Source organism: Cyphomyrmex costatus, unplaced genomic scaffold (assembly GCF_001594065.2).
Source record: "Cyphomyrmex costatus isolate MS0001 unplaced genomic scaffold, Ccosl1.0 scaffold116, whole genome shotgun sequence".
Taxonomy (NCBI): domain Eukaryota; kingdom Metazoa; phylum Arthropoda; class Insecta; order Hymenoptera; family Formicidae; genus Cyphomyrmex; species Cyphomyrmex costatus.
In genome coordinates, this window is record NW_017275130.1 from 1,030,953 (window position 1) to 1,049,328 (window position 18,376).

General features: G+C 34.9%; 1 protein-coding gene across 1 annotated transcript in view; it reads left to right on the forward strand.

The window, feature by feature from the left end:
• LOC108777795 (SAM and SH3 domain-containing protein 1) overlaps positions 1–18,376 on the forward strand; it is a 342,555-nt gene that overhangs the window by 310,533 nt on the left and 13,646 nt on the right. The window contains exons 6-7 of the mRNA XM_018544762.1: positions 14,676–14,837; positions 15,191–15,247. Coding sequence (XP_018400264.1) covers positions 14,676–14,837; positions 15,191–15,247 — 219 coding nt within the window. The remainder of the gene's footprint in view (positions 1–14,675; positions 14,838–15,190; positions 15,248–18,376) is intronic.

Below are 18,376 nucleotides of genomic sequence, written 5' to 3' on the forward strand. Positions count from 1 at the left end.
ACGAATTTGTCTCCGCATTATGTATCACCTCCATCTTAAATCTTTAACGCTTTCTGATTTATACGATACCTACCTATCTCTCTCTATTACTAGATTAACTAGTTTCCTCTTGCAATTTGAAGCGAATGACTTAATTTTAATGCGTATTGTTCTTTCAAAGTCAAATATTGAATCATACATTATAAAACATTGCGATTACTGCTTTAATACCGAGAAGTTAACGGTTTCACAAAAAATCATACAAATCACAATATCGCAATTGGATTGTACAAAAATCGTTTATCTATGAAATATTCATAAATAATAAATTTTTATTACAGAAAAATAGGGCTAAAAAAAGAAACTGTTTGTCCTTTACAGTTTTGTAGGAAACATTTTTATAATGAATTTTTCTTTTACAATACATACGTAATATATTATATGTATCATATTGGAATTCAATCTAATGTGCCATGAGTTATACTTTAATAGAAAGCGTCTGTCTCTTTTTTTATACGCAGTTAAATTAATTTTTTGAAAGTTATAGAGCGGAAATTATAAGCGGTTGAAGAGTTTTGTCCGCGATACTATTCTTCCTTTTATGCGGTACAATTTTGAAACGGATATTTACGTCCCAAGGGATAATAATTATCGTGATAGCTTTTCAGACTTGTCAAGTCGTAAAAGGTAGCGCGCGAATTCACGTTGGCGCATATCCCACGTATCAATTGTACACCGTCATTCGACCGCGTAGACACGACTTTTATGGACTTTTGCATGGGGCATTATTCCGAAACAACGACCCAATTCAGGCAGGACGTAAACGCTCCTTTTTATTGCCACTAACGAAATTTCATATTACGCTTCCTGCGCGCACGATCGCGCTGTACCCGCGTCACGCCGCACTGGCGCGGTGCCTGGCGACGCGGCACGAACATTTTCACCACACGCGAGGATTAAACCTAATCGCATATACGATCCGCATAAATACTGGCACGATGTCCGGCCGGCTTTAGAAGTTGCGGTGGAATCACGAGAGAGACGCGTATTGCTGACCCTTGCCTTCGCGAATGACCACCGCCCTTTCTTTTCGAGTTGTCCGAATTATCGCCAGAGCCAAGTATGGAGATCGTCGCCACGTGGGAATTATTTCAACGGCGTTCAGTGCTATGAGAATTTATTATTAAATCGCGTGCAGTCGAAACGTCTCCGTGTCGATCGCGTGCATGCACGCGTAGACTAGTACGGCGATATCGATTTGCCGAGCGACCGCGACCAGTCGTACCGTTGGTTACGTGCGTACGTAAACGAGGGGTGGCGATGCAAAAAGATATTTCGAGAAAGCCGCTTATCGAAGGTCCTTGCTCGGATTAAAGCTGTTTGCTCGCAATTCATAAACATAGCTGAGCTCGAAGAACGACTTAGCGCGCGACCATCACCGGTTATCTCTTAAACTCGCATTGGATTTGCATTTTTTTTTTCGACATAAGCTCGACTTTAGTTTAATGCGGTGAAAAATATTGCACTGATATACCACCCCTATAGCTACTGATATACATTTGTTTCAAATCTGGTACGCTTTGTAATTTATGTAATGTTGATTTCTTTTTCTTTTCATATAATTGCTTTAGAAAAAAAAGCATTTTTAATACATGACTGTAATAATTGCTTTTTATATTAATTAAAAATATTGATGTGGATAATTGAAGGGTTTTCTGAAAAATGTTGTAATGAATTTTGATGAAACGTGATATTTTAATAGAAAAATATTGCTTGTGCTTTGACTACATATTTTTTTCCTATAAAATTAAAAAAATGTTTCATTTCCTACAAAATATAAAAAATGTAACGTTCTTCCAGGGAACCTTTCAATTATTAGAAGCAATGTATTTTTATAGCACAATTTTCGCTTAAATTTTTTTACATAATATATTGCCATGTTCGAAATATAATACAAAGAATTCACAATGTTTATATTTACTTTATTAAAAATCAAAATTTTATAAAATGAATAAAAGAATTGTTATGCAACATTATTGCACAAGAATGACTTCTAAAATGATCTTTATATATATTTGTCAATGTAAATAATTCCGAAAAAAAATCTTAGAAGATAATATGCTTCGAATTCCATGTTCAACAAAAAAAAAATAATTTGTTAAAACAGCGGTTTATGAAAAAAGACCGAAGTTTAACTAAATTAGTGCATATCATTATACGTGAAACGAGAATGAACCCGTGATGACGGAGAAATTTTGCTGTGTCGCATAAGTACCGATGCTGATGAGATGGAAAAAGTCAAGACAACGGACGTTGGCACGCTATAGGAGGAAGAATGGCCACATTTCGCACGCAATGAAATCGTAATAAACCACGGGCAGCTCTCATTATCATTAAATTAGATCGCGGTTGGCAAAGAGGGATGGGTGAGCAAAAACCGACGAGGTGAATACAACCATGGAAATTGCGTTTTCTCTTACGTGGAGAGAAAATTTCCGTGTTTCGCGCGTCGGCGGCAGAAGAAATAACCCTCATAATTAGCCGGGCGAGTAGCCTCCGTACTTGCAGAAAAGTTTTCGCGAACGCGAGCGAATGGCGATGGGTGATATATCTCTTCTGCTCCTCGAAGCTACTTGCTAAAAAGAGCGCGGGGGTGAAAAATTTGCATGAAATATGATCGACATGCGGCACATATCTATGATACGTACACCTTCTGCACCGTGTAAAACATTTTGATGAGGGCCATGGCTCTTTTCACGACCGCGCCGTTTCATTTGCATCGAACGATGCACCTTCTTTCCCGTATGTCCTTATTCCTATCTTAAGGAAGAAACATTTCCTTTTACAACATGAATTAACATGTCGCAAAAATGTAAGGCAAGATGATTTCCGATTTGGAATGATTTTAGAAATCGATATATATCAAACAGAATATTTTTATATAAATGTAAAATATGTGATGACAATTATAATAAAATGATTTATTTATAAAATAATTAAAATAAAGATTTACAAATCTGACAAAAATGGCGACCATTTTATTTTATAAAATTTTATAAAATATTTTATGTTTCTATAACTTATTTATAGTTTCCACGTTTTTCTATTAATAAAATAATTTCCTACAATATATTATCTATAATATAATATGATTTATAAAACAGCTTATTATAAATTATATAATATTCTTATATATTTGAGAACATTTTCACAAGTAAATCTACTCAAGTGTGACACTCCAATTTTGATGAGTTTTTAGTATGTTGTTCTCATTTTTTAAAAATTATTTATATATTTATAAAAATAATTTTTTAAATTACATTTTTAAAGTACTCTTGAAGCCATTCAATTTTTATTGTAGAAATTTTTTTCTACTCTTATAGTTTCGAAGATATTGGCTTCGAAAGAGAAAAACTGATTTTTTTCAAAAGGGTGTTTTACTTCTTAAAAGTACGTATCGGCACGTATAAAAAAAATACTTGTCGCTTATTTTTATCTGGAGTACAACATACTAAAAACTCATAAAAATCGAAGTCTCACACTTGGGTAAGTTTACTTGTCAGTGAAAAATGTTTTAATACCGTTTTCTATTTACTTTTCCTTTTGTATAACATTCTATAGGATAGATATATAACTTTACGCAATATAACAGATATAACTATCTGCAAAGGAGTAAATAGCTTAAGAAATGAGATAATATAAGATAATATTATAGCTGAATCACGTGAAGATTATCAGCTTATGTTTATTTAATTCTCATCAAATAGTTTGCGCGCGATGAACGATCTTCTTATCTGCTAAAGAACATAGCACATTCTGTATAACAAGAAGCAAGAAGTTTATCTTGCAGAATACATTTCGCTTGTATGTACAGACAGTGCAATTTATAGGAGCGAGTATAAGAACATGGATTCACATTCATAAGTACTGCTATTAAAATTCAAATTTTCCACGCAGTAGACTCGGATGACCTTCGAAAAAGCTTGCTGTATCAGCGATGCTCAAAATACGGATGATAAGAATGTTCTCGCAGAGAACTTCCCTATTCTAATTGCTCTTGATTATAGCCTGCAGACAATTTCATACAATAATATTATGCGAACGTGGCGTTAGTGATATAAATGAAAAGTTACGTAGCTGCGCGATAATACCAGTATAATAGTTAGGTATCTAGAGTGAAAGCAAAGATCCGACAACCACTGGTTCAAACGACATACGACGATTAGCGTACGCGTATCTTCCAGCTTGCACTGCAGGTGTCCATTTACTTTCATTCACATATACTTGTCCCCAACTTCCACCGCAGGTGTCGTCATTTCAACACACCCTATAGTACCCAGGACATAACCGGGACTCGTTTCCCTCGTCGTTAGATATCAGCGACATAACGTCCTATCTCGTTAGCTAAATTTTAGACGAGGTACAGTTGGCTTGATATGCAGACCGTCTCTTTCTACTTTACCTGCGCTATCTACTTCATGGTTAATGACAGTCAGCGGACGAGTTTCTAGAAGAGAATGCACTGCTTTCGGAAAATCCACGTCGCGAACGGATGCTTTTCCTTCTCATTTTATACCTTATTTCCGTCCATGTCATTCTAGTCTTTAAATTAAAGACCACAATATCTGATGGAAAGTGCAAACTTTCCAAGAAAGGGGGAAACTTAAGAGAACTTCTTAAGAAATTGGATAAGGAAAATATTTGAGTCTTACATTTTCTATTCAATTCTTAAAATTCAACAAGTACGTTCGCTGTTTTACTTCGTCGAGACGAAAAGTATGTTTTACAAATTTGCAGCAGAGATATTTTCACTAATCTATGTGCTTTTCATAACTCTGTGTCTTTTACGTGTAGTTAATTTTAATAACGTTAAGGTTTTTAATTTTTCTTTATGTTTTTTCTTACAATACATAGATTTTTATCTCATGTGTCCCCATACTGTACGTGTAAAGTAGCTCTTTCTATCTTAACAATTTATTATAATATTTGCGCCATCGAGACTTCAACTCCATCATTATTATTTATACAACAGCCTACGTTTACGAATGCAGTGCTTTACATCGTTATTATGTATGTATATGCTGCCGAGCTTGACGGCGCATCTCCATGTTCCCTCACAGCTGCCACGAATACTTTGTCAAGGTAAATGGTCGCGCATTCTCTCGCAAATATCAGCATTAAGATTCAAATGACCGAATAATCAGGCGAATCTCGCAGGACCCGTTTCTGCGCTTAAACAGGTACACGCACAAGCGAGGCTTCGACGAATCATTTCTCTGTCTACCATAGGTATGCCTTTATTACGTATAATCAGAAACTACGTATACCACGCTTGCTGTACCTGCCGCAAGATACCTTTGCGACGTCATCATTAACCCTATTTTCATTTTACGGGAAATACGGATAAATTCTCCTTTAAATTATAAATCGCATGAAGCTGCTTTGTGAATCAAAGGAGTTCTAAATTGCTATAGGTATTAATTTATATTAACAGTACAGAACTGTATATAGAAGAGAGTTGCTGAATGCGTACTGGTCGTATAAATCGTACCTCATCAATATTTTATATTATTATTTAATGCAGGCAACATTTATACAATATATAAAATTTATACAACAATATAAAATATATAAGAAGTGAATAATATAGACAAAAATATAATAGCCTACGTCTTGTTTTATGGACGTTAGCGGCATTTTAAAAAAATTAGATACATTTGATATTGATTTTTAATCTTTTATTTTTACGTTATTTGTCTTTTCATTGTTGTTATTTTAATAATTATAAAATATTTGATTTCTTTTAATAAATTATTAAAATTATATATTAATTATTAGGTAATAGTTAATAATTTCTTTTATTAATCTCTTATATTTTTAATTATTTTATTCATAAATTCAATACTTTCAAAAGAAATGTATAAAAATACCTAGGTATAGATACGATTTAGGCGATAAGTTACCTGAATCGTATCTTTTGCAGTATGTTACAAAAAAACTTATAACAAATTAATTGTTATTGATGAAAAGTTAAACATATAATAATAAATCCGAAACCTCGGGCTACAATTTCTAATGTTTATTTGCGTACAAAACAGTAACAAATAGGAAATACAGTGAAAAATAGATTTGCATTTGGCAACTCTCTCCTCCTTGATTAATTGTTGACACAATTTTATATGAATTTTTTAACATTATTTTCAAAGAAATTTGAAAAAAATATTTTTTTTTAATGTATATCTTTTTAAATCTATATATATAATATATAAATTCTATTATCAAATGATTTTTTAATAGCATAAAAATATATTTTTTAAGGACATTTACTTCGATTAATTTGTGTTTACTTTTAAAATCTTAACTATTTTTAATATTTTTAAATTTTTATTGTATACAATTTCGGGCATTATCTATTTTTTCTGTATATAATTCATTTTTTTTTCAAATTTAAGAAACCTCACATAAACCCTTTTTTTATTCATGTATAACTAATTAAAGCACGATTGTGTGTACTATATTCATTACAGTTATGTTTGATTTGGCAATTTAGAATTAGCGATTTTTAACTAGTATTGTTTTCCAACAAAAATCTAAGATTTCAATACATTTTTATTAAAGATAATTTCAACATAATGATAATGATTCATAAAAATGTATGCCTCTACCAAGTTATATGTAATACAAGTCTTGTGTGAAACTAGAAACTTCTATTTTAGAGCGAAATATATAGCGTGTGTCCAAATACATGATGTTAATCTTTTCACTTCTGAGACACAGATATGTCTCACACGTTACAAGGCCTACTTTGGGGAAGCTTTCCGCATGAAACTAATATTGTAAAGTGCTCGTAAAAGATATCGCCCTTCCAAATGATAACCGAGTTCGTGTCGTCGCGTTAAGTTTGCGTTAGAGAATAATAGCGTAGGTGTCAAGAATATTTGAGTAAAGTATTCATGAGACATTGTTTCAATTTCATTTGCTAAATGTCAGTCGTGTAAAAAAGAAATCTTTCCTTATCGATCCACATTATTAACATTATCAAAAATCTTTTCGTCTGCATCATCACCATTCATATCGAGTTTGTCGAGTTTTGTACTGCACAACCGAAGTTTCTGCTGCTCGCTGACTAGCTCATAAATAGTAACTTCCGCGGCACTCTCCAGCCTTGTACTTACTTGCAAGCTCCGCTTACCTCTTTTCCTATGTGTACAATGATATTATTGCAGTCAACGCTACTTTTCGAGATAACCGCAGCTTTCCATCCTTCTAACATAGTTTTCGTTAAGTATCATGATTATGCTTCTGAACTCGCTCAAAGTAATTCTATATGTTGCGTAATATAAAATAACATGCTACTTCTCTCTCTCTCTCTCTCTCTCTCTCTCTGGTTCACATGTAGAAAATCGATATTTTATCAATTTATATGTATATATATAAATATATTAAATATATCTATATATATATATTTGTATACGTATTTGAGATATATGTATATATAGTATATATGTGTGTGTGAGTATGTTACTTATATACCTGTACGTATATAGTATATATATGTTCACTACTGTCAGCGCGATATATTTTGCGCGGAATGTGCCTCGGGATTGAATTTTATCGAATAGTTCCAAATTTATATAATGCACCGTAGATTTTGCGATGCGCCAGATAATCTCGTGCCGCGCCGCTCTGTTCGTAAACCTTGTCCAAGATTCACTGCCGCGCAGTTCCCGCAAGCTCCATTTATCTTCTGGCACGTGATATGTGCGATATTGTACGCAATTTCCAATACTTGTCGGAGTAACCAATCCCGTTCTGGGATATCTCATCCGAAACAAATAACCGAAACATACATGTATAATTGAGGGATGTTTATAAGTTAATTAACACAAGTTGATTGATGCGAGTAATTTTAAAAAATATATACTTAAATAATTTATAATAATAATATAAATAAATTTTGAGTAAAAATTTACGAAAGAATAATTATTTTATTAATTATGTATAATATATATTTGAAATTAGGATACACATAAAAAGATATTTCCGATTTTGACTAAACCTAATTTACAAAAGGACTCAACAAAAATAGCATTTTGATGAGAACAAGAATTTCTCATCATGATAACAGAATTTCTGGTTAGGCTAACCAAAAATTTTGTTAGGTCTTACAAAAATGTTATTCTTGTTGAAACCTTTTGTTTAATTTAATTTAATTAATTTAAACAGAATATTTTTTAATGTAACAAATGATCGATAAAAGAAACATAACTTATCTATAAACAGTATTAAGATCTGTTTTTCCTATATTGGGCCACGTGAGACTATTTTACGCGATACACCTTTCCTAAAAAACATGGAAAAGATAAACACGTTTCGCTCTTACTTTTTCTCAGTTACTTTTATTCGCCGACAACCTTTCTGTAGTGCCAATTTTCGCAGCGGACAGAAGGCAATCTCATTTCGTTTAACTGGCACCATCATTTTCGTGACCTGAATGTACCATTTGATGGTCAACGCGTCCAGTTACGAGGTCAGAGAGAAGTTCTATAGTGACACCCGATATTTATTCGAAAGTTCACAACTTTTCACAAGTTACGCTAATAAGACAAGGTTATCTTCCATCTATCATAGACATTCGATCAGTGCCAAAACGACGCATGTGCGGTCACTCGCGAGAAAAGCATTTGCGGCCGCGGCACGTTTTACATTTCAATTACTCCGATAATGGTCGCTGTCTATGCGGTGGAGCACGCCGCGGTTTCGACGTGTCCGAAGTCACTTCGTCCCATCGATAAACAGCAAACATCGGCGGCCACCACAACGTACCCGCAACGAAGGTTCTCCAGCTTCTCGCTTGCGTATGTATGTACACATTGATATCGCGCTAGGTAGACCGTTACGTCTCTCTTTCTCTCTCCGCAGCCACCGCGGCGACTTCGTCCTCGCGTTCGCTTTTACCTAAGTGCCGTGATTACGCCCGTGACCGGAATCGAGAACTGGATTCACCGTCACGTCGTATTGCAATACGGAGTACGTAGAGTTGGGGCTATCGCCAACGCTACTTGGGTAGAATTCCAAACAGAATTGGATCTCTTTTGCAATGCATGTCTATTTATCGAGATGGTCGTCACCATTAGGACCGACATTGGCTGAGAATAAATTTAGACATGTGTGCGGAGTAAAAAGTGTTGAAGGTGTATTGATAGGGTTTTTCACATCACGAATTAAAAATATTTGCGAACGGAATCAATATATGAATCTGTCGTGTCGATCAGAGAATGTCTTCGGGAAAAAAATAACAATTATATCTATAGAACTGCTAAATAATTCTTTAAAACTGTTGGAAAATTATCAATCTTTTCCAAATTATATATGTTTATTAAGAGGAGTTGTAGAATTTATAAAATTATTTTAAAATAAATTATTAATTTATTTTATAAAATTATATTATAATATATTATTTAAAAAATTGTAGATATTATATATCTTATTTATTTTTAAAATAAATAAAGAAAAAATCATTATGGCAACTTACAAATATTCGATATTGCGCCGAATAAATTTCACGCAGTAAACTTTTATCAGAATTCAATTGATATTAATATGTAACATAGGAGAAAGCATTGGATTAATATTAATTCATTAGATTACCTGTAAAAGCTGGGCGATGCATGTAGTAATATACTTTCATAACCAAGTTATTTTAGTAATCTATAGTTATTTTAATTAAGCACACATGCATGTTCATTACACGTAACTTTGGAAACGATATTCTACATGCAGCTCCGTAGTTCAATCCAGTAGTAACCTTATTCGCGGGTACCGTGTCCTCCGGCGATCCGAGAGGATCTGGCAAGCACTGGCAAGCAGACGGATGAGCAAATTGCATATTACCCCGTCCACGAAATCGCAAGCTGTATAATCGCGTTTCGCATGTTATAAGTTATAATTACTATATTAATAGATCTCCGGCATATGTATACGTTGACTGCAAACTTTTGGCGAAAAATTTAATTCTTTTTACAAAGTCTTTTTTAACAAAGTTAGAGAAGTTCTTACAAAAGTTAAGTTTTGTTAAGTTACATTACACACAAAAGCTAGTTAACGGCGTATTTTTTTTTTTTTTTTTATTTTTCGAGAAGATAAATTTAACCGCGCGCCTGTCTCATAGTATACGTATATATTTCTTGCAATTTAAGAAAAATTCATAATTTGCATCCTGATCCACGTAAATCGCCGTAGGTATTCGGTTGTCTGCGTCTCTAACATCTGAAACGTGATTATCGTGTTTCGCGCGAAACGGCGTTATTACCGAGAAACAAATCGTAGCAGTTTAACGTCGCCAGTGCCGTTACTCGACCGTGTTCGTAAATCGGTTCGGATCTTGATAAGGGTCGCACAGGGAGGCGATCCGGATGAGTCCCGCCAATTCGATCCGGCGGGAACGACCACTGTCGTTGCGCCGAACGAAGGTCTCGAAGGTGCATTCCATGCAACTGCCGGCGGCCTGTTACGGCGATCCCGTGCCGCAGGGCGTTCCCCGGTAGGAGTCTACGGAGTTGGCTAGATGACCAGATTACAGGTTTCTCTCGGTGCAGGAAGTCGTGAGATGTTTAATTGCGTTTGTCACGAGGCTACGTGGCGGTGTATCTGTCTCGGTGCGGCGGAGGTGCGGCAGCTCTCCTTCTCTCTTTTTCTTTCTCCGGGGCCGCGTTGGGGCAATAACAATGCTGGGATAAATTAACCGGTAGGCGGCACGGCGCGGCTGACTGAGAGTGGCTATAAACCGATCCTGTAAGGAGAGTCCGCCCCAGGTGGCCAGTTAACTGCTTAGCCTTAAAAATATACACGCTTTGACCCTTCTCCACCCCCGCGTCACCTCTCCTCGCTTTTCTTCTCTCGTGCCTTCTAACTGCTCCTCGCTCCTTTCGCGTTCGATCGCGCGCGAGCGGTCCATCCCCTCGGACACCATCCTTCGCTCGAGCCAGTGGATCTCCTCTCACACCGTACGTTCCGCCATTTATTCCGGACCGCGTGGACTGCGATGGGTTTATTGTGATTTACGTAACGGCGAAGGAGAACGATCGCTTAATCTTTCGCGCCCTACACTGGTCGTCCTGGAAGGGGACCGGAAGGACCAGCAGAGTCGCACGGGTCGGACGCTAACTGATGGAAATCAGCAGCGTACCAAGACGCACGTTCACGTAGTCGCAATCGCAACATTTATTTCCAGACGAGATGTATTACCATGTCGATCTTACCATGGTAGATGAATGGGCAAAATTGTTTCTCGGAGCGACTGCTATTTGTATCTGTAAACCGACGCGTGCTCCTTAGCTCGCGATGAGGCAAGAATGTAAGTGCAATAGGATCTCCTCGTTATTATATGGAGTATTCGTTGCGCGTGATTAGCGTGGGAATTCGTCAATATCCGTTGAGATCGCGCGACTTTTTGCGATGTTCAACGTTCTTTTAAACTATTTTGAAATATTTAAATTTTATATGCATAGGACGATTTTCTTGAAGTACGCAGTTTAGCTAGATGTAGATCTGAAAATAATTTTGTTGAACTATTAAAATAATTATATGTAGAACGCTTAAATTAGTTGCTAGAATGTTTTACAACATTATCATACCTATCTATAAATTTCCTTAAATATAGTATTTGTGTAACATAATTATTTACAAGGATTGTGGAAGTAACCCATTACTTGTAACACTATTACTGTTTCTTTTTTGTAATAATGATTTAATATCGAAGTTACAATTGTTCATGAGACGGTAACGCCAGGATTAAAACTTTTACTTTCGAAAAATAATTTGTTACTATTACCGTTACTCATTGAAGAGTAACTCATTATTTCACTCGTTACATAAATTAAACAATTAGTTAAATAATTTAAATGTTTTAATAAAATTATTTTCAAATCTACTGATTACCTACAATTTTATAGATAAGTATTTCAACAAAATCGTTCTTTCTATATGCAAATAAACAAATATATCTTGCTATTATTAAGTAAAAATAATAGAGCGAAAATAAAAAAAATTCAATAAAATTGTAATAGATTATGCGGTGCGGACAGCATTGCGGTATAATTTTAACCCAGACAACAAAAAGTTCGAAATCGACACATGCGTGTTGTCTGAGAAGATAACTGTAATACAAAGAGACATGACGATATCTCTTTGTATTACTCTTCTCCCATGACATACTGTAAAGGACAATAATCTGCGATAACATCGTCATATCGGAAAATTATATAGATACTTCGTGAGAGATTCGCGGATAAGGGATGCGTTTAAAACGCATCTCCGGGGTTTTGGGATTTCTTTGGTTATTTCGCTTCCTCATTCGCTCAGAAGAAAAAGTCAACATCGCGCCGGTAAACAGGGGAGCGACGTAAATTCTCAGCCTTGTCTCTAGGTATTATTCAGGCTTAGTGGATGCTATGGCCGCTACCGTGGAGGAAGCTCAGTCTGCGAGCGCAAACAAACGGTTCTAATCCGTTTAACATAAATACCACGTGGTTTAATTAAATCGCACACCGCAAGGTAATCGTCCCGACGTTGTGTCTGCAGAACACGGCTTTTTCTCTTCCTTAGGCATCGAGATTACTGCGAGATGGGTCGATATTTGTTCACAACGGGACGCTTCTTCATTCGATGAAGGATATAAACTTGAGCTACAGAGGATAAAAGGATAAAGCTTAGAGGAGAAAGGTTAACTTCTCATATTAACTCCTTATATTGAAAAAAGAAATGTCAAAAGAATACAATTAAATTTATTCTAATTGTGTATAATAAATATATTGTTAATATTATTGAATAATTGGCTTTTTAAATAATAGTCATAGGAATAGATGGGGAGCACTGTCTAGTTGAAATATTATATTTAGCATAGTTTTGTTGCAAGTAAAACTAAGTTTGTATCTTTTTCTCAGAGTTTCATTATTCACGATATTCTAATCACGTTTTTTTATTAACCATCGATAAAAATCGATAACTCATTAATTTTTAACGAGATACGTGAAGCGTTTTAGTTTATGAGCGTTCGCCTATATTAGCATATTAATACCTTTTTACGTGACTTATTCAGAAATTCGACATTTTAAGACTTTGTCAAATTGATGAATTTTATGAGAGTAGTTTTATGCTTAAATCTTCTAAGAGAGAAGAAAAAAAAGATATAATATGAAGAAGAACTTGATCTTTGTTCAAAAATAATTTTATACATAAATAAAGAATTTTTATATAAAAGATGATGAAAAATTGTTATCTTTGAGGAAAAGACTTCAGTTTATTAAAATTCTATATGACAACATATGTAGCAATATTCTTTCAGCACTTAATAATATTCCATTCTTTACATTACATCACGACGTTTCACAATTTCAATTTTGAAAACACATTTCTTTACCGGAAATATACTATACTACCCATATAAAATGGAACAATATTATAAATATAATAAATCTTCTCTTATCTCTCTGTACCACTTCAGTAACAATGTCTTGAAGATACTGTGTGAAATAATTTCTGTGGACCGCATTTACAGAGTATCAACGCGATAATTTTCATCGTGAACCGTTTCTCTCTACAATGATGACTCGTGTAAGACGACGCTACAGTAATAACGAAAACGACGACGACGACGACGACGATGTCGACGACAACGACGACGACAGTGAAGACAGCGCTTAAAATAGTAAGGAAAGGGAGATGAATTTCTGTACTCAGGCTAATCTCGTAGAAGAGGTGGTCCTTTGTAAATACTTTGAGGGCTTTGTCTTCAAGTTACCGCGGGAACGAAACTCTCGGGCTTCTACTTAATCATTCGACTAACGCAGCGCTCGTAACGTCGCCCGTTTCGCCCGCACGATTAGAATCTCGCGTTACGTTTTTCCAAAATACACGGCGTGTATTTCCTCTCTTTCTTCTCTTCTTCTTTCACTCTCTTCCTGCGGGACTGAAGAACGAGAAATTGACGATCTCCATGGCGACCCTCGCCGCGCCCTGAATATCTTATGCACGAGCCCCATTAGCGGCAGAGGAACGTCGCGAGAATAAATGGCAGTCGCTTTTAAGGAGCTCGACATTCTATAGAATAGGAGACGCTCTATGAAACGGAATGCTACACCTCCATACAAAAATGTATTCGCGCGAAGGCGCATTTCCACGACGATTGCAATAAACTATTGCGAGGATCTCTACAAACGATCATTTGTAATCAATGTCTCGACTATGACTACAACAGTTCTCATTATTTTACGACGTTTGCATAAATTGAATTCTCCGTACAAAAGTAATTTATGTGACGTTGTATTGTACAGGAGAAGACAGATGAACGAATGGAAGATAAGGGAATATATAGGAAAAAAAAGAAAAATACATTAGAATATGGCTTCAACTTTCCTAAAAAAAAAATTTTAATGTGTAATATTTTTTATTTATAAATTTTTATTTTGTTTTAAATTCTATAATTTTTAAAAAATATGACTTACGCTGTGTATTTTATATTTTTATCTTCTATCTTCTTTTGTAAGATTAAACAAAAAAATGTAGTGTAAAAAATAATATATAGCAAATATAATAAATGTGCTCTTTGACAATATTCAATTAATTAATGATAATTACGTTGTTATAATAATTACATTTATCTTAATATCTCAATTGTACTTATTTTTTTTTTACAGGTAGACACACCTGACAGTGTTTTGCAAAGCGGTTTAGGTCTCGGACCGGACATGGGACATACGATTCTTCGTTCGATGGTGGATCCTCGAGATTACGATCGACTGAGATACCTACAAATGAACGGCGGTCAACCAAATAGTTTCGAAGAAACCATTCACAGGGTAAATCATATTTCATTTATATATTTTGTAAAATGATGCTTAAAACCACTAAATATATTTTTAAGTTATAAGTTTTAATATTTTATGCATTTCACTTACACTCACACTCGTCTGTTGATCTTTTCGATATCAAGATAACTCTTAAATTTTTTTTTATTGAAAAGTGAAGATGGATAATATATAATAAGTTTCCGTTAAACTTCTTGAGTAAAAACTAGGCTTGCTCTCATACAATCGTGATTCTTGAATTCACTTGAAATGCTCCAAGTTACTCTCGCAAGAAGTCGCTTTACCACCGATAAAACCTTTTTAAACGAAACTTAAGAACGCTTCCATCCCCTTGCATTTTTCAGCTGAAAGTTCAAGAGGCGCTGCGAAAGAAAGAGCGGTTTCACAAAGAGCATGAGGAGGTGAGTGCACGTCTTATATAAGTCAGTCTATCGTCCGAGTCTATAATGAAATTTTTGTCTTCGGTTTTCGCTAACGAACTTACTTGTAAAGGAACTCACGGAGACGAAAGAACTGATGCCAAAAATCGCCGATGATCGAATGGCGTCTTTTGTCGTCGCTCGTAACCATGTTCGCGATTAAATTCATTCGATCCTGCCTTGGTAAGGCTGCGTTCAAAAACTTCACTTCATTTTATCCTTGTTTAACATTCTGTAAACTGCAAGGCTAAAATGACACATAGGTATACCCGAGTAAACGTAACCTAAATAAAGAGTTTTGTCCTTGTTTTTGTTCACTTTAAATTGCCAAATGACGCTTCTGTTAAAGATATATCTCACACCGCATTTTGTGCGAGCACTCACGTCCCACGTTTTGTGTGCGAGCGACAATTTTCGTTATCATGCGTAGCCGATCGCGATAAGGACGGCGGGGTATCTTATCACGATTAAACCCAACCCGCGTGTCCCGTTTATTTTCTTCTCGCGATTCCCTCCCTATACATTGCCTGGATCATCAGCAACCCTCTTTCCGTCGTTCGACTGATATTGGCCCTGGGAGTCGGTAGCCTTATCCGATACAATCCTGCCTCCCGCATTGGAATTCTCGCAGGACGAAATTTGCATGTATGTGCTATCACCAAGACCTCCCTTTATCTTGACTCCCTCTACGTCTTCCTCCGTTCCACGTGCGTACGAGCTCGTTTCTCGTTATACCCTCCCTACTAACCCCCTTCTTCAGGCTGTCTTTCGCCAACTTGATACCTCTTATTATGCAAAGTAGTCAGATCAGCGTGATATCATCATAATCGTCAATGCGTACCGCGATGTTGCGTCGTGAATTCCTTATGCACGATCCCTCGCGATATACGCGTGCGAGTTTTTTGTCCTTTTCTTATTTTCCTCTGTATGGTTTTGCGTCGTATACCCGTCCAGCATGAGGTTTCTACCTCTCTTCTTCTTGTCTTATTTGTACGATCACGGATTATAAACCATTGGCACATCACGTATTTCAGAGTGTATATAATACATTTTATACTGTTTACTGCTGATAATATAATTTAATTTATACAAGCAAAGATTAATTTTGCTGAAATATCTAAAAATTTAGCTAGATTCAAATCTAAAAATAATCTTATTAGACTTTCAAAATAATTATGTAAGGCTTTCAAGCATGAGTAATGCTGAAAATAGTTTTGACATTTTTGCAAAATTAACAATATCCTACATAATTATTTTAATAGTCCAATAAAATTATTTTCAGATCTGTATCTAGTTAAACTTTTAGCAAATCTCTCCGTATATGCTTAATAAAGCTGAGTGATTAAATAGGAAGAAAAAGGATATTTAATCAGTGTACAGCATTAAACAATAAAATTTGATGAAACGCTGGACTTAAAAGTTTTAGTAAAAGAAAATATAGAAAGTCGCAGAAATTATCGGAATCAGAATGACGTAACTTCTCGATAAAATTGATGAGCTATCTACTCGGTTATTTTTTAACGAAGACTCCGTAAAAATTTTAATAAACAGCCTTTTTTTCATTGTTTTGTTTATCCAATCTGACGTCTTCTAAGATTAACTTTGATAAGCAATACCCTTTCCTTGTCAATTTTTAATGATAATCCTTGGTATAAAATTTATCGTCGTTAATTTATCTGCGGTATAAAGAAATATATATAAAAGAAAAACTACAGGACAGACTAAATTAACTACTTGAAAGAGGTACTCGGGATAATATCGCGACCGCACGACTTTATTAAAAAATTAACTCCGTTAAAAAGTTAGCCGCACGTATAAAAATCGAAGTCTTCTCTTCTTAGTTTATCTTATCTACGATGCTATTATTTGTTGACTATATTCTGTGTACTATCGTAGTTCTCTAATATTTTCTGATAAAAGAATTAAACTGTTGAAAACTATACAAGTATAAAATATTTTTATTGCAGTTTATACAATATATAAATATAATACATACAAAAAGAACAATTTTGTTGTGAAATCTACAATTTAGCTGGATATAGATTTAGAAATATTTTTTTTGGACCATCAAAATAATTTTGTGTTGAAAACAATTTTACAAAAAATTAAGTAAAAAATTAAGTAAAACATACAAAGCTATGAAGAGTCAACGCTGTTAACAGAGCATAATTTATATTTTATCTTAAAATCTAAAACCTAGATACAATGTCGAATGTTTCAATCCTTAGTTTCGGATCATCATCAGCGGACAAATTACAAATTAAAAAATACTCAAGGTTGTAAAGAATGATGTTGTCCCGCAATAATATAGAATACATCCACCAACCTGAGGTAAGACCATCACTTCTTCAAGTGAAAGTATGCACATGAATATGAATAATTGAGTATGTCTCAGTTGGTCGACAAAGATATAAAATCAATTACATCACAATAAATCGCATTAATCAAATTTCATCGTCAATATGTCTGTATATAACGATGTATAACGATATCTATACCTATCGTAAATTGCGCTCTGTTAACATCGTTGACTCTTCATAGCTTTGTATATTTTACTTAATTTTTTGTAATTGTTTTTGGAACATATAAGAGTCTGTAATTCAATTATATCATTAATTTTGTTGAAAATTTAAACTGATTGTTAAAATATAAAATTTTTTGTAGCACCTTTAATTTGTTGTATGATGATATTTGATGTTGTGTTCAATTAGATTTTTATTAAAATAAAATATATTTGAAATTGACCGAAAAATTTTCTCTACGTAGAAAATAACACAGTGAACACTGAATATTTTGCAAATTCAAAAGATACCCAGTAATGAAGGAAAAGTGGCAGTTTCAACGTAAAACGGGACCGTTTTGATGCAATCATGTGTACCGTGCGGCTCATGCATAAGCGGGCGCACGCGTATAACGCGTTGCTTCACGCGACAGAATGCATTACACACGCTTCGCACGTAACAACATCGAGAGTAACGCTATGCCGCAGCGCAGCTTGCAGCTCGTTACGTGTGTTGCGTATTCTCGAGAATCTCTCCTCATACAAGAAGAGACTCTCTCTCTCTCTCTCTCTCTCTCTCTCTCTCTCTCTCTCTCTCTCTCTCTCTCTCT